The 27,369-nt window shown below is 40.0% G+C and overlaps 1 protein-coding gene across 1 annotated transcript; it reads left to right on the top strand.

The window, feature by feature from the left end:
* Positions 1-923: 923 nt before the first annotated feature.
* pde11al (phosphodiesterase 11a, like) lies at positions 924-23,131 on the top strand. The gene is made up of 20 exons (XM_056234912.1): positions 924-1,995; positions 5,960-6,118; positions 7,779-7,868; positions 8,076-8,216; positions 9,943-10,007; positions 10,818-10,938; positions 11,039-11,114; positions 11,197-11,264; positions 11,408-11,500; positions 11,893-11,943; positions 12,935-13,081; positions 13,297-13,404; positions 18,731-18,840; positions 19,925-20,015; positions 21,521-21,621; positions 21,938-22,015; positions 22,096-22,159; positions 22,508-22,582; positions 22,672-22,755; positions 22,834-23,131. Exons 1-20 carry the CDS (start codon positions 1,222-1,224, stop codon positions 23,095-23,097), a joined length of 2,760 nt encoding a protein of 919 aa, XP_056090887.1. The 5' UTR covers positions 924-1,221; the 3' UTR covers positions 23,098-23,131.
* The last annotated feature ends 4,238 nt before the right edge of the window (positions 23,132-27,369 follow it).

The following is a 27,369-nucleotide window of genomic DNA, read 5'->3' as shown; positions in this document are numbered from 1 at the left end:
GTTTCTTTCTGTTAAAAACATATTTCTGACAAAGTCAGAAAGTGTTCAGTTGGAATGAAAGCTGAACAAGTACACAATGCCTTTTCAGGAGAAGTGAAGGTCCATGCGTCAATAAATGAAATGACAACATGCAGTGGTGAACTAATTCAACGAAACGTATAAGTAAAATATTAAATAATAATAAACATTTTGGTTTGACATCATTACTCTTCATACAAATAAAACATGTATGGTGGTTTTAAAAGATGATTGGATGGTAGGCTGCACAGTTTGAGCAGAAACCATGTTCCAAAAACCAGTTTAAGCTAATTTGACATTATTTTCATGCATGCACATATAAAAATTTTTCACATATACAGAGTCCAAGATAAATGTCCCTTCAGCAACAATAAAGCAATACAAAGTTCAATTGAAATGTTTTTTTTATTTTTATTATTTAATATTAAATTCATAATGAATGCTCTCTGGGCAAACAGGAAACAATGAGCTATTCATCCTGTTGGAATATACATTGTGGACAGACTTAGATTAAAGGGATTCTTTAATGACAAATGAAAGCAGGCATGATTTTCAGACTGGGGCTACTTCAAAAGCCTTTAGCTCATTAGTGCTTAATGAAATAATAATAAAAAAAAGGTATTGAAAAATAATCTCTCTCTCTCTCTCTCTCTCTCTCTCTCTCTCTCTCTCTCTCTCTCTCTCTCTCTCTCTCTCTCGCTCTCTCTCTCTCTCTCTCTCTCTCTCTCTCTCTCTCTCTCTCTCTCTCTCTCTCTCTCTCTCTCTCTCTCTCTCTCTCTCTCACACACACACACACACACACACACACACACACGTATTTACGCAAGTGTGATGAAGACATAGCCTATACCGTATACAAAGAGCTTCTTCACCAAACAAAACCAGAGAGTTCGTTAAACACTAGACACACAAAAGAAACATCCATTTTCAGTCACGGATAAACTCGTTTGCTTTTAAGTTAATTTAGGTCCTTCCCAGAGGAGCCCTAGTGTCTTACCTGTCAAATTACTTATTATTTTTGCGCGCATCAGTCACTGTTCAACTCCACGAGCCTCATAAAAGACCGGCGCGAGGAGGAAGGCTGGAGAACAGAGATATGTAAATGACAGATGGACGTGTGAAGTGTGTGCGGCAGTACACAGTGAGCTGAGCGTTACCGGACGATTTCAGATCACTTTGTCTGTGGCATTTTTGGCTATCGACATGACAACTTTTGATTTTTCCGACGTGGAGGCATTTTTGGATTGCCACCCAGAGCTTTTTGAGGAATATCTCGTCAGAAAGGGAAAATGTGACACCCTGAGCAGGTGGATCAAAGAGCATCAGCCGTCCAAAACGTCTCCGGTGGAGGAGAAACGCGGGGTCGCGAGGGACCCATTCTGGCCCACGAACCCTGACGGACAGAAGCGCAGATCGTCCCACATGGAGCTCCGCAGGAACTTCGCCCGGTCCAAAGCGATGACGGCTCACCGGACCTACGACGAGCACGTCAGTCTCACGGCCAACGAGTCCCAGTCAAGTATGCGACGGCGCGCGCTCTTGCGGAAAGCTAGCTCGTTACCGCCGACCACCGCGCACATCTTGAGCGCGCTCCTCGAGTCCCGAGTCAACGTGCCTAAATATGCCTCCAGCGCCATTGACTACAAATACAGACTCAAAGAGTCCAACGAGAGGGAGTTCTTCCTCGAGCTGGTTAAGGACATTTCTAACGAACTTGACATGACGAACCTCAGTTACAAGATTCTTATCAATGTGTGCATCATGGTAAACGCAGACAGGTGTTCGCTTTTCCTAGTGGAGGGACCGTCTCATAAGAGGACACTCGTGTCCAAGTTTTTTGATGTGCACTCGGGTACCACGGTGCGACCCTCTTCGAGCACTCTGGACTCAAACGAGGTGCAGGTTCCGTGGGGAAAAGGCATCATAGGTTATGTTGCAGAACACGGAGAAACCGTCAACATCCCGAACGCATACGAGGTAGAATTGCAACTAATAATACAGAGAATTTCGACAATAAAAGGTTGAGGGTTACGGGAGGGTTTAGATTACTATAGTTAGTCACGGAGCGTATTTTTTTGAATGTCGCCAAATAGAAGTCGCGTTAGCCAGAGGTAATGCGTTGTAACAACAGTAAACTCCAGTGACTGCGGTCAGATTTTTTGACTTTATTATAAACGTACATATCAAGAAATACATCACAAAAACTGCAGTGTTTTTTTTTTAAAGTCATGCAGATGACTTTTAGCTAATTGTGCAAGTGGCTCCAAATTACAATTTGCAAAAGACAAATTGCACCTGGAAAAATACATTTCATAATGTAACAAACTTTTTAAATTTCTTTTAAATAGCCTACACTGTAAGCCAACATGAAACAAAGTTGTAGCCTAAGGTAGACCGGGGCTAGTTGTTTCAGGGAATTTTATAAAGTGTATATATATATATATATATATATATATAATAAGTCAATGACAATAGGATGAAGCCAGAGCCAATAGATCAAGTCTTTGCACTTGGCGACCCGCCCCCTTTTGGAGGTTCTGCCCACTTTTGGAGTGCATGCCCCATTTTGGAGATCTCCAGTCTGCAGTTATACCTACTTGCAATATTCCTCTCTACGTTAGGGGTTATACGAATCCTAGTTGATCCGTGATCTGTACAGACCAGGCCCCACGGTTCGGCACGGATGTGTTTTGCGGATTAATTGCTAAGTTTCGGTACTTGCGCACCGTTATCTGTGCACACAGGCACAGCACAGCTGCACACACCGGAAGGGTGTGCACACAGATTAATTTGGCACACACAATTGATTCCTCATTTGCATCTCAGTGCGCTTTAATGGACACTCACCTAAAGGATTATTAGGAACACCATAGTAATACTGTGTTTGACCCTCTTTCGCCTTCAGAACTGCCTTAATTCTACGTGGGATTGATTCAACAAGGTGCTGAAAGCATTCTTTAGAAATGTTGGCCCATATTGATAGGATAGCATCTTGCAGTTGATGGAGATTTGTGGGATGCACATCCAGGGCACGAAGCTCCCGTTCCCACCACATCCCAAAGATGCTCTATTGGGTTGAGATCTGGTGACTGTGGGGCCCATTTTAGTACAGTGAACTCATTATCATGTTCATGAAACCAATTTGAAATGATTCGAGCTTTGTGACATGGTGCATTATCCTGCTGGAAGTAGCCATCAGAGGATGGGTACACGGTGGCATAAAGGGATGGACATGGTCAGAAACAATGCTCAGGTAGGCCATGGCATTTAAATGATGCCCAATTGGCACTAAGGGAAGAAAACATCCAAGAAAACATCCCCCACACCAATACACCACCACCACCAGCCTGCACAGTGGTAACAAGGCATGATGGATCCATGTTCTCATTCTGTTTACGCCAAATTCTGACTCTACCATCTGAATGTCTCAACAGAAATCGAGACTTATCAGACCAGGCAACATTTTTCCAGTCTTCAACTGTCCAATTTTGGTGAGCTCTTGCAAATTGTAGCAATTGTTTTCCTATTTGTAGTGGAGATGAGTGGTACCCGGTGGGGTCTTCTGCTGTTGAAGCCCATCCGCCTCAAGGTTGTGCGTGTTGTGGCTTCACAAATCCTTTGCTGCATACCTCGGTTGTAACGAGTGGTTATTTCAGTCAAAGTTGCTCTTGTATTCAATCAGTCGGCCCATTCTCCTCTGACCTCTAGCATCAACAAGGCATTTTCGCCCACAGGATTGCCGCATACTGGATGTTTTTCCCTTTTCACACCATTCTTTGTAAACCCTAGAAATGGTTGTGCGTGAAAATCCCAGTAACTGAGCAGATTGTGAAATACTTAGACCGGCCCGTCTGGCACCAACAACCATGCCACGCTCAAAATTGCTTAAATCACCTTTCTTTCCCATTCTGACATTCAGTTTGGAGTTCAGGAGATTGTCTTGACCAGGACCACACCCCTAAATGCATTGAAGCAACTGCCATGTGATTGGTTGAGTAGATAATTGCATTAATGAGAAATACCAGTCTATTATATGTGAAAATGCCAGCCTCTGCAAGTATTCTCGTAAACACAGTCGATTATGACATAAGTGAATGTAAAGAGTTGAGAAATAAATCAGATGTGGATCATTATCTTGGATCCGTTCATGAGGTCTTAAAGTGACAGTAACCTATAAATACCTGCTGCTAAGTCATTAATGTTAATCAAAACAGCTTTAACAAGGATTCATCTATATTACATTTATACAGTGAACATAGTGTTATTTACATTTAGGCCAAATTATTACATGTCTGTACCTGAATAGACCTTACTTTATTTTTAACTTTGTTATACTGTATTTATCTATGCTTGTAATTACTGTATTTGATCTTAACCAAAATATATATTATATAGGCTATATTAATACATATTAATACCTGTATATATTGGCTTGTATTTTTTAAAATCAGTATCATTAAAATGATTGAATTTCATTAAAAAATCTAATACATTACATTAATACATTAATGCAAAAATAAGCTAATTTAAAGTAACACTATGTAGTTTTTCAACCTTCATAATATATTTCCAAGACCCTTGTGATGGTACATCGACTTACAATAGGTTAAATGACACGTCTTCCATAGCCTGACGTGGTCTGTATCTCTTTTACTTGCACTATGTAACTTCGGGTTTCGGGTAGTAACCGGAGCACAAAAAGAACTACAAAATTCGACTGCTTTACGGCATGCGTCGTACTCTACCTTGTCTGTGGCCATTGTTGATTCCAAAGCCGGTGCTGGATAAACAGTGAGCGTGTGCGTGCGACAGTAGGCTGCGGTAGGCTAAGTTATTTACGACAGCGGAAATGGACAATTCCGCTTCCAACCTGTAGGGCGACCGCAGAGGAAAAGTTCCTTGGTGTTGCTTTAAAGAAATAAATCAGTTTTTGGTTTCGGTTTTCGGCCAAGAGCATCTAGTATTTCCGGTTTTCGATATCGGGCCAGAATTTTCATCCTTAAAAAAAATAAAATATATATATATATATATATATGTGTGTGTATATGTGTGTGTATGTATTAGGTCTTGGCTACAAAAAACACAATCAATACACTTAACTGCCATTAAACAGCCTAGCCTTAAGCTAGATCGAAATAAATAAATAAATAAATAAGTAAGAGGTGACACATATCACATAGGCCTATATATCATATCATTGTTTTGGCCAACATTTAAAAGACACGTATTGTAACAGCCTACCCCAAGTTCAATCTTTCAGGTAAAATCTCCATGTAGTTTACCCTTGCCTGCATGTATGTATGTGTAGTTTTGTATTCTTTTGTTTACCCAGCTACATAAAAAATATGAAATTTTAATATAGGGGATAGAATAGATTTGGGTTATGTGTGAAGATTTATGATTTCTACAGTTTCTGTAGCCAAGGCTTGCAATCGCTGTCTGATTATTTGGATTATGACAAAGGATTCAAGAACCTCAAATCTTTGTGTGAAGAAATTGCAATTACAGAGTTGACTGTTTCCCCATCTTCAAATACACGCTACCAGTTGTGCGTACACATCATTATATCAAGCCTTCCCCAGTATAGGTCAGAGGAGATCCATTAATGCAGTGCAATGAGTGTGCCACTATCCCATAGCAGTCCGTTGGAATTGCATACTTTTTACTTAAAGGTTGGTGGAAATAAAAGCAGTTTGTTCACAAAAAGCAAACTACTTAATATGCTAGAAGATTGATCTGGAAGACAACACATAGTTTTTCCTCTTCCTCTTCCTGCACTTTGAAACCAGTTTTCAAAAAGTTTGCATTTTTAGGCCCCCAAAACGCTGTTGTCGTGTAAATGAACGTCCAAACCACAATTGAATCAAGAACCCTGTGGTTCTATATAGAACCCATTAAACCCTTTTTTTTAAGAGTGCTGTGCCTCTTGTGTATTGTGTAGGACCATCGGTTCAGTGATGAAATTGACAAGCTGACGGGCTATAAGACTCAGTCCATTCTGTGCATGGCCATCCATAACAGTGACGGTGAAGTCATTGGTGTAGTGCAGGCCATCAACAAGAACCCCAGCGGAACTCCATTCACTGAGGACAATGAGAAGGTAAGCTCTATTCTCCGTTTCACTTGGCTTCATGCTGATATTATATTCTAAAGATATGTTCCAACTACTGGATTTATAGCCTTTCATTCTCCTGATGCCTATTACTATAGTGCCCAAACTTTTGCTGGTGATGAAACTCTAGGGTGTGAGTGATAATTACTGTGCTAAATCAAAAGAGATCTATGAATTAACAATTAACGAATATCCTGCCATGCTGGAGTAGTTGTAGATTTAGAAAATTAGTTATTTATATGAGAAGACGTATTCATTGTACTAAGCGACTGCATAAATCAAAGCTAGATCTGATACTCTGTTGCTCTCCGAATTTCATAAAACTGCTCACACTCAAATTAAAGGGATAGTTCACCCAAAAAGTTAATTATGTCATTAATTACTGACCCTCATGTTGTTCCAATAAACCCATAAGACTTTCATTCATCTTTGGAACACAAATGAAGATCTTTTTAATGAAATCTGAGAGCTTTCTGTCCCTCCATTGACAGCTACGCAACTGACACTGATTTAAAAATTTCATAAAGAGACCGTAAAACGAATCCATATAAAGTGAGCGGTTTAGTCCAAATTTTCTGAAGAGACACGATCGCTTTATATGATGAACAGATTGAATTTAGGCTTTTATTCACATATAAACATTCATCAACACACACATCAGTTATGATAAAAAAGAAGCTCAAGCATGTTCGCTTGAAGTGCGAGAACCAATGAGGTTCATTCTCGTGTTGCGCAGCACGTTTGACATTCCTTAATAACCAATGAGGTTTATTCTCGTGTTATGCAGCATGTTTGAGCTTCCTCACGAACCAATGAGGTTCATTCTCATGTTGCGCAGCATATTTGACATTCCTTAAGAACCAATGAGGTCCATTCTCATGTTACGCAGCACGTTTGAGCTTCTGCAAGAACCAATGAGGTTTCAAGCAGGTTCAGTTGAGCTTCTGTTTATGTTCGCTGATCAAAGTTTAAATGTGAATAAAACTATATATTCAATCTGTTCAACATATAAAGTGATCCAGGCTCTTCAGAAAATTTTAATTAAACTGCTCGATTCATATGGATTAATTTTACGATCTCTTTATGAACTTTTTGAAGCGGAAAAGTGGTAGTTGACTGTCAATAGAGGGAAAGAAATCTCTCAGATTTCATTTAATTTGTGTTTCGAAGAGGAACGAAAGTCTTACGTGTTTGGAACAACATGAGGGTGAGTAATTGATTACATTTTTTTTGGGGGGGGGGGGGGGGGGTGAACTAACACTTTAAGCTGTGAACAGAGGTCATTATTGTCATTGACTGAATCAGCACATGTAAATGGCATACCTCAGAATCAATACAAAATATAGATCCAGTACTGCAGTCTCTCGGCACAAATCAGTCTGCACCCGTTCATCTCATTCCTTTACTTTCATTGCTGATTCAAAACATCTCTTTATAGATAGCAATTAATAGCACACAAATTCTCTTTAGAATTATTTATGCCAAGCAGCACTGAAAGCAGAAAGCATGCTGTGCTGTTATAAATGCCCTAGAAATACAAAGAAGCAGAACTGATGTGATGCCTCCAGTTCTTTTTTCCCCTCTCAATATCTCACCTTCACGCATCAATCTGACTGAAGCTTTGAAAGCATCAAACTTCTCTCTACAGGTCCTGCAAATGTATCTACCATTCTGCGGAATATCGATCTCCAACGCCAAACTCTTCTCCGAATCCCGCAAGGAGTATGAGAGGAGCAGGGTAAGACAAGATCTGCAGAAATGTTGCTGAATAAAACTCTTCAGAATGATTCAAAATCTGCCTCCAGATATAGACTTCTCGGACAGTGCTTGTTAGATTGCATACAATCATCAGGTCGCAAGGTTTCAAATATTTAATAATCCTGTGTAAAGCTTGAAGGCCTGCGTTTTCTGAATACATATGGAGCTGCTGCTGTTGTTTCTCAAGGCGCTGCTGGAGGTGGTGAATGACCTGTTCGAGGAGCAGACGGACCTGGAGAAGATTGTGAGAAAGATCATGCAGCGTGCGCTGACATTACTGCAGTGTGAGCGCTGCTCTGTGCTTCTGCTAGAAGACATCCACTCCCCTGTGAGATCCCTTTCAGTCCTCCTTTTCTCTTTTCTGTCATGATTTAAGTCTATCTTTATTACATCTTTCTTTACACATTCTTGACTAATTAAACTAGGCATCCTCTCATTGGCCTTCACATAAGGCTTTATTTCCTACGCTCTTGCTCTTGCTAAAGAGAACATCAGTATTGCTCATTCTTAGGGTTTTTTTTTCTTCACATAAGCATTGAAATGTGGCACGTAACTTATTCTGTTTGTGCTATGGACATGAATGATTCCTCAAGTAGGAGTGTGCAGCCAAGCTATTATCTGTATTCTGCAGTCAAAATGTATATGTGGATGTGGGCGGGGCTTAAAGTGGGAGTGCGACAAAACGAACAGCTCATTTTTATGTTGCTCAATTCCATTCCATTTCAATTTAGAAAATTTGATTTGTATAATTAATTAAATTATTGATTCTATTTTTATTACATTTATTTAAAATATAGCTTTTTTTAACGTTCTTAATCAGTAATATAATGACAGTGCTGCAGGAATGACATATTTTTGTTGGCCAAAACCTGGAAACGAGTTAGCATTTTAGCACTTTCGGTTTCATCGTCCCAAAGTCACTGGGTTTTTATAGGTATTGGGATAAATAAATGCCTGAAATTAGGTCTCTGGTTAATACAAGCTCAAGATATTTTCACAATTTATCCTATGACATCATTAATTCCCTCTTGTGTTTTTTTTTAAAGATTTTCCTTGTCTTGAAAAAGGGGATTGCTAACAAACCGCTAAATGGGACTACAGAGGTTCACACTGATCAGTAAAACTCATCTACTCACTAGTTCGTTTTTACAGCCTTGTTGTGTCTATAGACACACCCCTGCAAACTATTCTAACTCAAACTTTCAGGGAAAATGTTTTTTTTAAATAAAGATAGAAAGTCGGAAGCTTAGTGGTTGTGAAGTTGAAGTCGACCGTGGTGTAGATCGTTTATAGCTTAAGTTTAGCTTTTTACTTGTGCCGATTGTATAGGCTTCAAAATTCATAAAAGTTGTGATCATAAAATAATCATATTTATTGGTCAGGGTAATGCTAACTTCCAGGTTGGCCTACAAAAATAGGCTACTTCACTTCAGCGCTCTATAGCGTGACTTCTTAAAGGAACAACAGTCTGTGCTTTTTGCAGGGGACTTATCGTTCAGCCAGTAGAGGACACTGTGCTTCAGCACTTGATAGTCCAGAGTTTACATAGAATTAAAGAGAATAGGGATTAAAAGATTATGCTCAGTGCCTGCATATCGAATGTGATATTACAGTGACTGTCTGCTTTGTTTTAGAATCAAAATCACTGTAATTTGTCCAAAACTTAACCATTTCTTAATTTTAGATATGTTCATTAAAATATCCCTGTATCATTTTGCTTGTTGGATAATCAAAAACTTGTTCACTGATAATCTAATCAATTGGATAATCAGTTTTAGATTATTTGGTCATTTATTTTAAAGTTTTGTTTGTGCCTTTTCAAACAGTGTATTCAGAATCGATCACAAATCTACCTCAAATCATGCATTTCTAGGCAATTAGATTTACAATGCTTGACAAACATTAAAACAGAACCCTATAATAATATCACAATACATCAGACTTTAGACTATAAGAAAACATCTACTGTAGCAACCGCTCAGAACACCTTAGCAATGTCCTGGAAATCACCCTAGCATTGTAGCATAATTGTTTTTTCTTTACTGTGTTCTCAGGTAGTAAAGTTCTCCCAGACATTTGAGCTTATGTCTCCGCTGTGCAGCACCGATCATGACATCAGGTGAGAATAACAGGACTATTAATAATATAATATACTGTTACATGTGTGTTTATAGTGTATGTAATGTGGGCGGCATGTCAATTAAAGTCAGCATGAAACGGAAGAATATATGGGACTTGATTTCGTCCTTGGGGATTGATTGGATCATAGGAAGTTTGGTGTTGCTCACTAAATGGAGGCATATTTGAAAGTCTGTTTGCAGCTATTTGTGGAGGATATTAATGCTGCCTTCATGAGCTATCGGAATTATCGTAAATATGAGTTTCCTATAGTTAAAAATTGGACATGAATGCCCTCTAAAGTCGTATTTACCAGAGGGAAGCTCGGGGATAATTTTGATACGCATGTTCCTGAGTTGGGTGTGCCATAAAATCTATCTAGCACGGTGAATGTTTATATTGTCGTAAATGAATGGGATTTTAAACATCATTTAGGCTTTACTAAGATTTACCCAATAAATAAGCAAGAATAAATCTGATGTTCTCCGTGATTCCTGTACTTTCCGACAACAAAGCACTTGAATGCGACGAGCTCATAATCGTAAATTAATTGAAATTTCCGATAGCATGTGAAGGCAGCAAAAGTCCCACCCTCCGTCTAGACATACATCAAGAGACCAGATGCCGTTTCAAAGGGAGGGAGGTTTACGTTTTTGGTTAAAGCTTATGAGTGCAAATTAATCTTTTATAATAAACTGCAACATTCTGTAAAAAAAATTTGAATTGTCCATTTTGATTTCATGGTGACTTTAATGTATACCATGCTTAGTATGTGTGTTTGTGTGTATGTGTGTGCATTTGACAAAGTCAGCATGGAGAAGGTGTCTTGTTCGGATTGGCTAATCAATAACAGCATCGCTGAATTGGTAGCATCAACCGGACTGCCAGTTAACATTAGTGACGTCTGTCAGGATCCCCGCTTTGATGCTGAGGTGAGCAGACTCGTTTTGATTGCTTGGCCCACACAAAAGTTTGATTCGTCTATTCACATGGTGTCAGTTGTATCATGCAAGTAATGTGTTTCTTACTCAGGCGGACCAGGCTTCTGGTTTTCATATCAGATCAGTTTTATGCGTTCCCATCTGGAATCGGACACATCAGATTATTGGTGAGTTTCCCTACGCAAATGCTTCATTGTTTATACACAAACCCAAAAAACAACAACTAAAATAACTTCTGGCTTTCATTAGGTGTTGCCCAGATTCTGAATCGCTTGGACAGGAAGACATTTAATGATGCAGATCAAAGGTTATTTGAGGTGTGACTTTATTAGAATTGTTGATGTTGGAATAAAATGACCAATCAATATTTTTTAAGCGAATTAGAGCCATACTTCTACTACGGATGCTTTCATAAATCATACACATGAGTAATAATTTTCATGTCCGTTGATCCTCACAGGCATTTGTTATTTTCTGTGGCCTGGGCATTAACAACACAATGATGTATAACCAGGTGAAGAAGACTTGGGCCAAGCAGTCTGTGGCTTTAGATGTGAGTAATATCGGTAACACTTTATTTTAAGGTGACTTACGTTACTAAACTTACTAATAACAGTAAATTATGCATAATTACAACTAACCCTAAACCAAACCCTAACCGTAACTCTAGTAAGTTGGTAAGTAAATTAATATTACTCAGTACTTATTTGAGTAAGTATGTAACTACATCACGTTAAAATTAAGTGTAACCGTAATATTGGTTGGTATTGGTAATGTTGGTATTGTTGGTATTTTCTTCTTCTGTTCTAAGCTGCTCATAAACATAACAGCTAAAATTTTGCCTGCATATCAATCTCATAAGATCAGATGGTGTGGTTACAATCTGTGTGGGTATTAAAAAAGACTTTGTATGCATAGTGTATTGTTGTTTCTGTCTTTTCCCAGATGTTGTCTTATCATGCTACATGCTCCAAGGCAGAGGTTGATCGACTGAAAGTAAGTCTCGTCAAACTAGAGATAAAATATGGTAATTAAGTCCATACTAACTAAATGCACTGAAATTATACTGTTTTAAATTCATTATTTATATCTAAAACAAAGTTTTAGATGTTCTCGTGGATGCAAATTGATCAAAAGTGACAGTAAAAACATTAATGGTACAAAAAGATTTCCATTTCAAATAAATTATGTTTCTATTCATCAAAGAATTTTTTTTTTTTGCAGAGATATTAAGTAGCACAACTGTTTTCAACATCGATAATAATAATAAATGAGCAGCAAATCAGCATATTAGAATGATTTTTAGAAGATTAGGTCATTATACTGTTTTACTGTATATTTTTAAACAAATAAATGCAGCCTTGGTGAGCATAAGAGACTTTTTTCAAAAACTACAACAAAACAATTTGTACCGACCCCAAACTTTTGAATGGTAGTGTGAATTTCAAGTAGAATATTGACTTTTTTACTAATTGTATTTTATCATTTTAAAATTTGTTTATTTAATATCTGTTGTACACATATCAGATTCGTTGTAAACATTAGAAATTGCTTTGGCAATACACTGTAATGCCTGTTGTGCACATTTGATTTGAATATAAAAAATATCAAACTTACTGTATTGTTTGACCTGTGAGGTACTATCTCTACAGCATAGTGCTGCACACCCTTAAATGGCCGGCACAAGATTCACAGATCAGTAGAATATAGAATGTTTAAAACTTTTCTCCAGAGAGAGACGAGATGAAAACTTCGAATTAAACTCATACATTAGAGAGATAGATGAGTAAAAAAACATCTCAGACCCCTGCGTTTCCAAGAAATTTATAGTTGGTGGGTCCTACTTGAGAGAGCTAAAGTATTAATAATTGAAATGGCAGAGTGTAATATACTCTTTCTGTTTGAGCCCTCAGTGGACCAGGTTCTGCTCTGGTGTTTAATTGCCTTGCTACCGGAGTCGCTGAAATTGTCCCCTCTCCTCTCTCAGGCTGCTAAGATTCCCCTAAGCAGTGAGCTCGGGATCGATGAGTTCCACTTTAATGACTTTTCTCTGGACAACGACGCCATGATCACTGCCTCCCTGCGGATGTTTTTGGAGCTTGGTGTCGTGCAGAAATTCAAAATTGATTATGAGGTGAGGCAATCATTATTAGAGAGGGGGCGAAGCGCCAGCCCTACTGACTGGAAGAATGAAATGCTGCTTACATATGTATGCAGTGTTGAGGGTGGATCGCTGGGTTATAGATCGGTGAGATACTGTGCTAAAGGCTGGTTCCTGGGACATCGGGGGGGTCTGCAGCTATTGTACGGTGTGTGAATATTACAGCGTTCCTTTGTTTTCCTGCTCAGGTGCTGTGCCGCTGGCTGCTCACCGTGAGGAAGAACTACCGCACCGTAGCCTACCACAACTGGAGGCATGCCTTCAACGTCTCGCAGTGCATGTTTGTTATGATTACCGTAAGTTACCGTAAGCTCAGGACAGGTGCTGATCGAAGTGGCCTTCTGGACTGATAATATGGGATTTGATAGTTCACTCATAAATGAAAAGTCCTCATTTACTAATTTACATGTCGGTTGAAACCAGTAATTTTGTGCAATACAAAAATAGTAGAAAGTCTAAGCAGCTCTTTTCAATACAATGAAAGAGAATGGTGATCATGACTGTCAAAAAGTCTTTCAACCCTTGAAAGGAGCTGGAGCTCTTCCCCAGCTCCACCTGTATAGATCTGCTATGGGTAATTCATGTGGGCTATATTGTACAGCAGCAGCATGTCTTACTTGCTCAAAGCAGCGTGTCGTGTATCGCCAGTAGCAAGTCCCGTACTCGCTCTGCAGCAACAGCGTAGAAGATCTATTCCGTCAAGACCAAACATATCAACATTGTCATACCCATTATCAAGCAGAACACTCAAAGAGAGTCGTCACGACAGAAATTGTATTTAATGTGTACTTCAAATCTTAAAAGTATATATTTAATACAAACCTTACTTGGAGATATTATAATAAGGCCATTTAAGTGTGCTTAAAAAGAATACACTTTCATGACTCATAACGTACTCGGTTACTAACGTAACCTCGGTTCCCTGAGAGTAAGGGAACGAGTATTGCGTAGCTATACGCAGTGGGGAAACTCCTTTTCCTCGAAGCGTAGCTATACGCAGTGGGGAAACTCCTTTTCCTCGAATTCTGAAGCTTAAAATCTAAAACGCATTTTGCAGCTGCACAGCTAGCACAGTGAGTGTCTGGCTCACTCATTGGCTGTGCTGCGGCAACTGCACATCCAATGGCGCGGGCGGCTCCAACGTGTGCGCCAATGAGCTATCATTACGTCATACACGTCAGAGCCCCCCACAAGGGGCGTGGCCCTAGCCCATAAAAGCCCCCAAAATAGCCATTATGGCAGGTTACATCGACTGAAGCGACATACTGCCATGCTACTCAGTGAGGCCGGCTACGCAATACTCGTTCCCTTACTCTCAGGGAACCGAGGTTACGTTAGTAACCGAGTACGTTCCCTTTCGAGAACAGTCACTTCTTATTGCGTAGCTATACACAGTGGGGACGCCATGCAAAACGCCGCACCGAGTAGCTGGTTGAAACTGCAGCTCGAGAACTCTGAGCTTACAGAGCCAGCCAGAAACCAGTGTAAAATAATAAGACCGGACACTGAAAGGCCTCATTATATACCCCTACATAATGTAATGCCCAAACATCCATTTTTAACCCCATAACTTAAGACCAGACACAGTCGGGTCTTAAAAATAAAGGGAATGACAGATATCGTGAATGGGAACCCCAGAAGACCAAGCCCAAAAAGAGGCCATGCCTCTAGTCGAATGAGCTCTAGCTCAAATAGGGCAAACCTGACCCACTGAGGTGTATGCTAGAGAAATAGCATCATCTGTCCATCTGGATATTATCTGCTTTGTGACAGGCGATCCTTTGGACCGGCCACCGAAGCAGACTAAGAGCTGTTCTGATTGTCTAAAAGAAGCGGAACGCTCCAGATAAATTCTCAGTGCTCTGACAGGACAGAGTTGATTAGCCTCCCCGTCCTCTGAGGAAGGGGGAAGGGCCAATAAAGTGATCACCTGTGCTCTAAACGGAGTTGAAAGCACTTTAGGCACATAGCCGTGTCTGGGTTTGAGAACGACCTTCGAGTCGCCAACACCAAATTCCAAACAAGAGGGGCTCACAGAGAGCGCCTCCAAATCTCCAACTCGCTTGATAGATGCCAGTGCCAGCAGGAGAGCAGTCTTTAGCGAGAGTATTTTGAGATCAACTGACTGAAGCGGTTCAAACGGTGGGCCCTTCAGGGCCCCAAGGACCGTGGAGAGGTCCCAAGACGGTACAGATGGAGGTCTGGAGGGGTTAAGCCTCCTGGCTCTTTTCAGAAACCGTACCACCAAGTAATTTTTTCCTAGTGATCGGCCAGCCACCGGAGCATGATAAGCTGCGATGGCTGCCAAATACACTTTGAGCATGGACGGGGTCCTGCCCGCGTCTAATAGCTCTTGTAGGAAGGAGAGCACCACTGGTACCTCGCATGACACAGGTTCAAAACGTTTGTCCAGACACCAGCTGGAAAACACTGACCATTTAGAAGCATACAGGCGCCTAGTAGAAGGGGCCCTGGCTTCATTGATCGTGCTTAGGATCTTCTCAGGAAGGTCCCCGGGTACCCATTGAGGGGCCACACATGGAGAGCCCATAAATCGGGTCGTGGATGCCATATCGTCCCTTCCGCCTGCGTGAGGAGGTCTTTCCTCAACGGGATCGACCAGGGGACTTGTCCACTTGTTCAGACAGTCCACCATCTGAACCAGCTCCGGAAACCACGGTCTGGATTTCCAGAGGGGGGCTACCAGGAGGACTGGGCATCCGCTCTCCCTGACCCGCTCGATTACCTGGGGTATCATTGAGACGGGGGGAAATGCATAAAGGGGGCGGTTGGGCCAACGATGGGCCAACGCATCCCTGTTTTTTGAGAAGAACACTGTGCAATGAGTGTTGTTCTTTGAGGCAAAGAGTTCACATTCCATATCAGGCGCATTGTCTGAGGATTCAGGGACCACTCGCCTAGGGGAGTGTTGCCCTGTGACAGCATATCCGAACCCGGGTTGAGGATGCCTGGGATATGTGCTGCTCTCAGGGAGCTCAGATTGGCTTGTGCCCAAATAAGGAGATCTCTCACCAGGGCGTACAGGCTACCCGACCTGACGCCGCCCTGGCGATTTATGTATGACACCACAGATGTATTGTCCGTCCGGACTAGCACCTGGTGTCCACTGATGTTTGGCAGAAACATCGTGTAACGCTCCCCAACCTTGGTTGGATGCGTCTGTGAAAACCACCTTCCAAGTGGAAATCATACCCAAACTCACGCCCTCGAGATACCAGTCTTGAGCTAGCCAGGGAATCAGTGCCCGTAGACAACCGTGATTCACCGTGACATATAGGCTGCCTGACCGCCACGAGCGGGCTGGTACACGGCGCTTGAGCCAGTGTTGCAGCGGGCGCATGCGCAGTAGTCCCAAACGGAGTCCGTCTCATGAGAGCTCTGTTCAAATACCGCCGTCTTTTTTCGGAACTAGAAAATAGCGGCTGTAAAAACCCGAATGCTGCAGCGCGGGGGGGGACAGGCTCTATCGCCCCTTTTGCTACCAGATTGTGTATTTCGGAGTGAAGCACGTGACCCACGTTGCTTCTCACCGAAGTCTCTATAACCGTCTGAAACTTTGGGGGTCTGCGAGCAAATTGAAGCGAGTAGCCTCGCTTTATTGTGTTTATAACCCAACTCGACCACCGGGGATGGCTTGCCAGGCCAGGACATGTGTGGCTAGGGTTTGACACATGTTTTGGGACAGGCCGCCTAACACAGGGGGACCTGATACCCTTACATTGTGATTTGTGCACATACTGAGTGTTGGACTGACTGCACAGGCTTTTTCCTGGGGGAAAGTCAGTGTAACAACTGGGAGGGGGCCGACTAGTGAAGGGGGACCTTAAACCTGTGTGCTGTGATTGTGAAACATACTCTTTTTGTGCTTTACGTGGGTTGCCGTGAGAACAGCGTTTGTTTGTAGAGGCGCGTGCAGTGCAGAGGGCCTGTTGACAATAATAAAATCTCCAGCCGCCTGAGTTAGACAGGGAGCTGTGAGAAGTGTCATGGGATTTTGAGCAGTGACTATCTGTGGCGGCGCACGCTTCGTAGCGGGCGCACTGACTGCAGTGATTGTGTGGGGCATGAGTGGCGCGCACTTGTAACGGACCTAGGCCTCTCCGTGAAAAAATTTCAGCGAAGCCAAGATTCAAACTCTGGTCTCTGGCGCGAGAGTCTCAGAATCCACCACTGAGCCACAGGGGGTGATTGACAGAGAAGAGCTCTTATAGCTTTTGGAGTGAGAGAGAACAGTTTCAGCGTGGTTGATTCCAGGCATGAAAACCGCGCTGTTGTGTCTGAATCACGGAGAAGGTTATGCGTGATGAACAGAATGTAAGGGAGCGGTAGCTCTTTTGTGTCATAAAGAGAGATAGCCGCGTGCACATCTGACCGCGCGCTTCTTCCGTCGCTGCTCAATGAGGGAAGGAAGCGGGGCACGCACATGAAAGAACCTTTCGTTGTTAGAAAGCCCTCTTCTGTGTGATGTACAAAACAGAGGGCGGGGTAGATCTCTTGTGTCGTAAAGAGAGCTAGCCGCGCGAACATCTACCCGCGCGCTTCTTCCGTCGAGGCTTGACGAGGGAAGAAAACGGGGGGAGCGCGAGAGGCGGTTTGCCGTCCCAAAGGAGAGCTAGCCGTGAGCACATGATGTATTTTTAGGGCGGGGTAGCTATCTTGTGCTGTAAGAGAGCTAGCTGCGCAAACATATACCCGCCCGCTTCTTCCGTCGAGGCTCGCACGTGGCACATGAAGAGCGAGGCATTTAAAACAACACTCACTGTCCTAAAAGCAAAAGCAAAGGATATGCGTTGGTCGCCGGATAGCGACAGCAGAGAGGCGATAGGGGAAGACGGCTTCTGAAACGAAGGCGAAATCCGCTGTAGATGATGCACACGCTGGTTTCAACAGCGAAGCTTTCAGAGGACTCAGAGACGTGAAGTATGTCGCTGAAGGAGATGAAACCTGCTATAATGGCTATTTCGGGGGCTTTTATGGGCTAGGGCCACGCCCCTTATGGCGGGCTCTGACGTATATGACGTAATGATAGCTCATTGGCGCACACGTTGGAGCCGCCCGCGCCATTGGATGTGCAGTTGCCGCAGCACAGCCAATGAGTGAGCCAGACACTCACTGTGCTAGCTGTGCAGCTGCAAAATGCGTTTTACATTTTAAGCTTCAGAATTCGAGGAAAAGGAGTTTCCCCACTGCGTATAGCTACGCAATACGAAGTGACCGTTCTCGAAAGGGAACTTGAATTCTCAAAGCTATTGTAATTTGTAATATTGTATATAGTAAATTACTTTTGTATCATTTTAAGGTGCCTTTTTGTCTTTTGGAGCTTGACAGCCCCTGGTCCTCTATCCACTTTTATTCTAGGTAATAGATAAACACCTTCAGTAACAGAAAAAAGAAAGTCATACGAGTTTGTAACAACATGAGTGTCAGTAAATGATTATAGGGTTTTTATTTTTGGGTGAACTATTCCTCTAATGATTTGTATGATTGTAAATGCACATAGTTTAAATTAATAATGATCTTTCAAGCCATAATTTAATCACTGAATTTGAGGATTTGAGTTACTGGGTTGACCGCAGTAGATTTCTCTGTTGTGGATTTCAGACCGCTGGGTTACAGGAGGTGCTGACAGACACCGAGACTCTCGCACTAATGGTTGGGTGTTTCTGCCATGACCTGGACCATCGTGGCACAAATAACGCCTTTCAGGCAAAGTGAGTCAACAGACTGTCAATGTACATTGCATCAGTGGTTCTCAGCTGGTTTAATCCAGATTTTCAAATCACGGATTTTCAGATCAAATCACACCCAACAAAGTATCAAAATTGTTTGTCATGTAAAAATAAAGTTGTTCATGATGTTCAAGGATGAGGCATGTCATGCTAACTGTCAATATTGGCATCTGCCTAATATGACTATCTTCTAATAACTGACAGAATTGTCCCAATACTGTGGATTTTAATTATAGCTGCACTGCCTTTAAAATCATCAACAAAATATATAGGAGTTTTTTCTACTCCCTTTTAAAAAAAAGTTTATTTATTATGTTATCCCAATTATTATGGATAGTTGCATTTAACTTGCATTTCGCATTGTTTTCATATGTCGATTACACTTTATTTCTATGGTCCACTTTAGAGACTCTACGAACCATGTACTTTGCAACTACATGTCAACTAACTATCATTAGAGTATTAGTAGAGTGTTGGGTTAGGCTTAGGGTTCGGGGTAAGTATAAATTGAAATGTAGTTGCAAAGTTACTTATAGATAGTAGAATATCTAAAGTGGACAATCGAAAAAAGCGTTACCCGTATGTCTTCAGTATTTTTATTGATTTCTAGTTAAAATATCTTTACATTGTTAAAACAAGCTGAATTTTCAGCATCATTACTCCAGGCTTCAGTGTCACATGATCCTTCAAAAATCTATAAAAAGTTTGTTCAGGAAAACATTTATTATTATTGTCAATGTTAAAAAAAAGTTGTGCTGCTTATTTTTGTGGAAACCGTGATACATTTTGTTCAGGATTCTTTGATGAATAGAAAGTTCAAAAGAACAACATGTATTTGAAATATAATTCACAATGTAAAAAGACTTTACTGTCACTTTTGATCAATTTAACGTCTTTGCAGGATAAAATATCAATTTCTTTTAAAAAAACAAGCAAGATACAATGGTAATATTTTTGCAGCCCTTATTCGTAAGTAAGAAATTAGCTCTATTTAGCGTGTCCTATCTTTGTACAACAACATGATGTTCTTACTGTACTGTAGCTTATCTCTGTTGTGATCCCAAAGGTCTGGGTCAGCACTGGCGCTGCTGTACGGAACATCTGCCACACTTGAGCATCATCATTTCAACCACGCTGTCATGATCCTGCAGAGTGAGGTGAGTAATGTTTAAATGACGTGAACTAGCCCATCTGTCTGGTCAGGTCACAGTGATCAGGAGCAAAATAATGCACTGAATTGCATTTTTATGAGGATAAAAAAAGAACAAATATTGTCAAAGCAATGGACTAATACTGTGTCCATCTCACACCTCTCTTGTAATGGATTTGCAGAAATGACCCATTTTACCCCTGTCCACATTTGCATGTCTCAGTGGATGGAAATAATGCAAATGGCTGTCAGTGTTTGATTAAGTGGCTGATTTCGCTCTGAGCTGTTTAATCATGACCAAGCTCTGTATCGATTTCCTGTAGACGTCCATTGAGCTTTTTTAACCAACACCAATTAACTGTGCTAAGGAGATTCCCCTCTTGGGTCAGCTGCACTGAAGCAAAGAGAGAAAAAAATTGCTTTCTATCTCAGAGACTGAACAAGCGTAGAGAACTTTGCAGACACACTATTTATGAATGATACTCAGGGGTGTGAAGTGATTCCTGGTTTCGTGATTGACTGTATTTCAGAGGAAAAGACAGGGCTTTGTATGAGTAATAGAACTTGGAACGAGGGATGTGATTTCCTCAAACTTCACTTAGACCTTAAGAGAGTGGGGTAAGCTGTGCCACATTTGACTTAACCCTGTAAAACCTACTGTATCATATTTAATGTGCAAATTTCTAAGGACTCTCCTCTTATTGACAGTTTATCATTTTTTAGCAAGTCAAAGACATTTTAGGATAATTCTAAAAAATCTTTACTTCAACATTTACTGGACTGAAGCAACTTAGGTTTACTTGATTATCCATACATCATTTTCAGGAAAACATAATACATCAGGATATATACATCAGGATATACATTCTGTTATGATGTTGTAAAGATCTCATTGATTTACATTAGACTGTAAAAAATTATATGATCAATAAGTTATGACAACATGTGTTTTTACATTGCTTTAACTCATCAAAATAAGTTAAGCAATTTTCAACTTTCTTTTATACGTTATACAAGGTTCAACTAATTTTTTAAGTCAGTTTAATGTAATTTAAGTTGAAATGACTTAAACATCTAAGTTGATTGTACTTAAAAATGTTAGGCAGCTACTTTTTCTGAGGCAAGCTATCAGAATTTCATCTTTTTTCGCCATATAAATATCAGCAAACCTGATGGATATGAAAAAAAAAAAAAAAATTCCCCTGTTTTTTTTAAATAATTTGTCCAAAAACCTGTCCCTTTTTTATATAGATTTTTATTACTATTATTTCCTATGTCAGCATTTATGGGGTTATTTTCTCAAATACAAATGTGGACATAAAATGATTATGTGGGACGTGAAATATGAAATGTTGCTCCTTCCTTGCATTGTTATTCATTTGCACTATAAGTGGGTGACCCAGTTTTCCAGATTACATATCTTGCCCCACTCTCCCCTATTGCAAATAACAACTCTGACAACTTTGTCATCTTTTTCTCATTGTTTTCTGAATAATGCCTAACCTTCAACAGGGTCACAACATTTTTGCGAATCTATGCTCCAAGGAGTACAGCAACATGATGCAGATACTGAAACAGGCCATTCTGTCCACAGATCTCACCTTGTACTTCAAGTAAGTCATAGTGTCAACTTAAGTGGAATATTTGTTTAAATAGTTATTAAAAGAGGTAGTGGTCTTCAGCTTCAAACAGCTCTAAATATTCCAGCAGGTGCATGTAATTCATGTTTATGCCACAGAGAGGCGCCCTTTGAAAGAGGCAGAAGAGGTGATATTAAGCCCCTTTTGTGGCTTTTGTTCAGATCCTAAAAGCCTGATGAAGATCTACAAGATCTTCACCATAAGGAACATTGAATAAAATTAACTTGAATGCAGTGAAAGAACCTTAAATGTTTTTCTGTGGATCTTTGTTTTCCATCGGACATAAAAGAAGAAGAACCAAGTTCTTTGAGTGTGTTCTCTCTGAACAGTTCAGTTGGAGTAATGAGGAACATAGAGACATGTTCAGGTGAGCGACTACAACTTTTAAAATTGATAACAGAAATACCAGGAGCTGCTGTAAATGGTCTTCATATTTAAACATACCAGGTCAATGCTGATGACTGCCTGTGACTTGGGTGCAGTGACTCGGCCATGGGAGATCTCAAAACAGGTTAGACAGACCTTGCAAAAAAAAAAAAAAAAAAAAAAAGTGCAAATATCTAAACATCCTTAAAACATGATCCATTTATTTGAGAAGCAAAATTGTGTAAGATATGACTTTTTGATAGATAGATAGATAGATAGATAGATAGATAGATAGATAGATAGATAGATAGATAGATAGATAGATAGATAGATAGATAGATAGATAGATAGATAGATAGATAGATAGATAGATAGATAGATAGATAGGTCAGAAAATTATACTGTGTATTCTCTGAATTCATTGCAGGGTTTGTTGGGATAATACCATAGTGCACATTAAAATAATGTTATGTCTATATGTTTCTAATTCCAGGTTGCTGAACTAGTGACCAGTGAATTCTTTGAACAAGGTGACAGGGAGAGATCAGAGCTGAAGCTGACACCAGCTGTACGTATATTCTCTCACCAACACATATCTCTAAAATTGGCTGATTTGTCAATCGATTGCTTAAATTTCTATTTTTATTTTGTTTTCAGGCCATTTTTGACCGTAATCGTAAAGATGAGCTTCCTGTGCTTCAGGTGGAATGGATTGATGGAATTTGTAAGCCATTATATGAGGTAACAGTTAAGTAAATAAATCAAATGAATTACCTCAGCTAATTAACTTTTATAGACTGATGATAATGTATTTTACAGGCTCTTGTGAAGTTGAATAGGAAGCTTCAACCGATGGCAGATGGAATTGACGCCAACCGAAAAAAGTGGGAGGAGCTTTGTCTGTCCTATCAGCAAACACGGAGAGCCTCTGATTGTATCTCCAGTCTGAAGGCAGGAGAGACACAATCCTCTCAGAGTGAAGACTCCGCCCACGGGCCAGAGTCAAGTCAGAGTAAAACAACCAATCAGAGCGAAGACTCCACCCACTGTGTGGAGCCAAATCTCCAAATCATACCCCAGTAGCCAATTGCAAATAAGAGGCGTGATGTGGCAATTAAAGGACGGCCCACTGAGTAATGATGACTTTCACAGCTTTACTATGTTTACACACAAAAGAAACATGTTAACCAATTTTTTTTCTTCTTTTTTATGGGTTGCTTTGAGACTGACAGAATTTCTATTGAAATTAAAGGGATAGTCCATCCAAAAAATGAAAATTCTGTCATCATTTAGTCACCATCATGTTGTTCCAAACTTGTATGAGTTTCTTTCTTCTGTGGAACATAAAAGAAGATTTTTTTAAGAATGTTGGTAACCAGTTTCGGCCCCCATTGACTTCAATTGTATTGACAAAAAATATATAATCAAAACTGTTTGATTTTACATCATGCTTCTTTTTTGTTCCGCAGAGGAAAGAAAGACCAGGTTGGGAATAACATGAGGGTGAGCAAATGCTGACAGAATTTTAATTTTTGTGTGGAGCCCTTTAATTCCGGCACTTACAGCACAATTTAAAAATGACTACATGGTTTTAAAAAGAAAATGTATATTAAGAACCCATATTTTTTAGATTTTGTCTCAGAAAAAAATGTATAATGGCATATTTGACAAAACTGAAAATTCAGGTGCACAAAAAAAAATGGAATGTCAGAATATAAATGTTCAGATGTTGTCCAACAAGTCTGTGCTGATATTGCAAGTTACGAGTTTGGTTTTACAAAGCTTGGAATTACATTAATACAAAACAGAGTTGCTAATAGGATTCCTATGCTTGAGATGCAGAAACTGAGAAATGATTTGATGAATGTATAAATTAATATCACTGTGATTTTTGTTGCTGTTGTCTCTTTAGACTTGCATGGAACCACTGTTGCAACTGCTGATTGTGTTAAAATTTTATATTGAACAGCTCTACATACAAATTGTTTAATGTTTGAGTATGCATCCTTACCATGTACCTGTCAATCCTAAAATATTATAGCTACATTACTAAAACTTTCACTGCAAAAAAATACTGTATGTATGAACACTGTTTTGCACATGATTGCATACCAACTGTTCACATGGCAAACACAAGATTATCCAGAATTAATGTGAATAAATTGTCTGTCTTAAGCCAGCTATCAGGGATACATCCTTGATGGTTGATTCCGAACCAAAGTCAACTGTCACAATACTACAAACCTGAATTTGTTGCATGCAAAACAGACATCTGTTGTTGGCATGGGAGTTTCAGTGTTTAATGTTGAAATTTAGTATGTGAAATGTATTGTATTTCTTCAAATGCATTACGAATGCCATGAAATGCATGTTGCATAGATTTGACAAAAGCAACTTTCTGCTTTAAATGAGAGTTAGACTCTCGGGTTGTGTTGCAGTCTTGCTACTAATGTTTATCGGTGTGTGCACACAGTCAGTTAATGCTCATTCAGTTCAGCTTGTCTGCCTTATTAAAATGAAATGTAACTATTTTTGCATTTATTATGATTCGACATTTCAAAAGAGAATTTATATTCATACCGTTAAAAAGAAGGCCAGAAATAGCTTTTATATTTGATTAGCTATAACATACAATGTTCATACTTGGTGCCTCAGCGTGACTCTTTTAGAGAAATTCTCATACTGTATTTCAATGGATCATATATCCGTCAAATGCCTGTCCGGTTTGTAAGAGGTGCACATGGGTCTTTTGCCAGACTGATAGCTGGTCATTTTCCTCAGGCTGTTTTGTAAATAAAGAACACTGTGATGCAAGCGGGTGTGGTGATCCGTGATTGGCTGCATGAAATCCTGCTTTAATAATTAACGGTAGACTTCTTGTGTAAATGTCTCATAAGTCATATTATAGTTCAGAAGCATACTATGTGCAAATCTCAAAACTCATTTCCCAGCCTAAACCTTTCATGCATGTGAGTTTTGCATAACAGATATGCTGCTTTTAACAAGCCAAGAACGCAAACAGCAAGCATATCGCTTACGTAAAACAGCATATGCATAAATATTTGGCCTGGGTGCAGTGCCGCTGCTAGCCATTTTGGTGCCCTAAGCATAATTCCTTTATGATGCCCCCCGCCCCCCCTAAAAAAAAACATTTTCATTTAGTATTTTCATTTAGGGGGGCTAAGCCCCCAATGAGGGTATGATTTATAAAAAAATTAAAAAGCTAAAAAGTAACACTTTAGATTAGGGTCTAATGCTTACTATTAACTAGTTTCATTACCATGCAATGGCATGGTTTTATAATCACTGGGATCCCGAATTTGAGGCAGGTTAGTTAGGGGTGTTCGGGGGAAATTTTGGATTTTTCTGAACTACAGATGTGCATTTTAAGATGTTGTGAAGGCAAAAAAAAATCGATAACAACAGCTTTAAAACCATGTCAGTGGGCAGCTGATTATTTTTCTCTCCTCATCAGCATCACACTCTTTTTCTCTTTGTTTTTATCTTGCCCTGTCTCTTCCCCTCCTAAAGTTGGCTTTTTTAATTTACTAAAGGTTACAATTTGTATTTTATTCTCAATATGTACACATTCATTATAAATCCTGTGCCTAACATGATGAAAACGGCTTTGTTCATGTTTCTTGTCCCCTCACAATGACAGTAGCCTAAACTATTACACTAGGCTACATGTTACATAGGCCTATTTTCAGTTAAAAATGGCGAAATTAGACAAAACTATATTAGTTTGCCTAATTATTTTTTGTCATTCGTTTAACATTTATGACCTAAAAAAACCTGTCAAATAAAGTTGTTTAGCTACTTACATCTTATCTCGCACTTGACCGTACACTGAAGCGTAGAGTTGCACTGTTAAAATTCGCGCTCAGCGTCTGTGAACATAAAGCCCGCCTACTTTGATTTGATTGGTCATCTCAAATATTCTGACATTGACGAGCAGTGACAGACCAATGAGGCTCAGAAGAACACACACATGAACACACACACACACCCTGTCCTGTGTTTCTGACGTGCTCTCTGTCTCTGCTCGGCGCCGCTGCGGAATGAAGAGGAAGAACGCGCTGAATCTGATTATAACAAAAAGTTTGATGATTGGTTTTTCATTAGGCTATTTTTGGTGCCCCCTCAGCACTTGGTGCCCTACGCACAGCGCGTGATGCGCGTGGTGGGAGCGGCGGCGCTGCCTGGGTGAAAGTGTGAGGACTGATGAAAGCGAGTGTTTGAAGTTGTGGCTGCAGAGAGAGAGAGAGAGAGAGAGAGAGAGAGAGAGAGAGAGAGAGAGAGAGAGAGAGAGAGAGAGAGAGAGAGAGAGAGAGAGAGAGAGAGAGAGACAAGAGAGAGAGAGAGAGAGAGAGAGAGAGAGAGAGAGAGAGAGAGAGAGAGAGAGAGAGAGAGAGAGAGAGAGAGAGAGAGAGAGAGAGAGAGAGAGAGAGAGAGAGAGAGAGAGAGAGAGAGAGAGAGAGAGAGGCTTTGTGCCGGACAAGCCGACTGATACAAAAGCAGCGTGGCCGGCTGCATCCAGCTCTGCTCTCTGTGATCTATTATTCAACGGGGATTCAGCTGCCTTCCTGAGGCTTTAAAACCAGGAATGAGGCAGAAGAACTTCAGTTCTGTGTGTTTCAGCACACAATCTCTGCCTTACTAACATATTCAGAACCAGTTCTCTCATTGACCAACTAACAATTCCCATCTTGTTTTATATATAAAAGAACCAAAGCTCAAAATTAAATAAGTGTTACATACTTTTTTAAAAATCATTCAATAGCAGAAATATGTTTAATTTCACATTATAATATACACAGACATTGATTGCAACAATATAGCAATGTTCCAGATTTACACACTGTCCGGGTGCGATTTTAGACTTTATTTTGGTGTGGACATGACTATATATTTAAAAAGAAAATGGGACAAAAAGCTGGATCCTGGTTGTTATTATGTTTTTGGCAATTTCCACACTTGCTTCCACGTGGTTCTTTGGGAATAATATATTGTTGAGACACATTCCCATATCCAAATGCTTGGATATTGCTCTCATTCATTAAATTGTTTTAGCTCTCTTTTCTTTTACTTACAGCTTTCCTTCAGGCCTGAAAGATCCCTTAAAACTGTGTTTTTATTCTTAAAATGCTATGGTTATTTGAATGATACACAATTATAGTTCAATCAATGCTGACAGAATATTTCATTTATTTATTTTAATATTTTATTTTTGAACTTTAAAATATTATCTAACAAATCAGTATTTATATGTAAGCATGTTGTTTATAATTTAAAAAATAAGAAGATTTTTTAAACGGGTTTTCAATACCATTTTAAGACACTATGGGCCCTATC

The sequence above is a fragment of the Rhinichthys klamathensis genome, unplaced genomic scaffold, assembly GCF_029890125.1.
Source record: "Rhinichthys klamathensis goyatoka isolate OS25496 unplaced genomic scaffold, OSU_Roscu_1.1 h1tg000407l_1, whole genome shotgun sequence".
NCBI lineage: Eukaryota > Metazoa > Chordata > Actinopteri > Cypriniformes > Leuciscidae > Rhinichthys > Rhinichthys klamathensis.
This window is presented reverse-complemented; position numbering and strand designations above follow the sequence as displayed.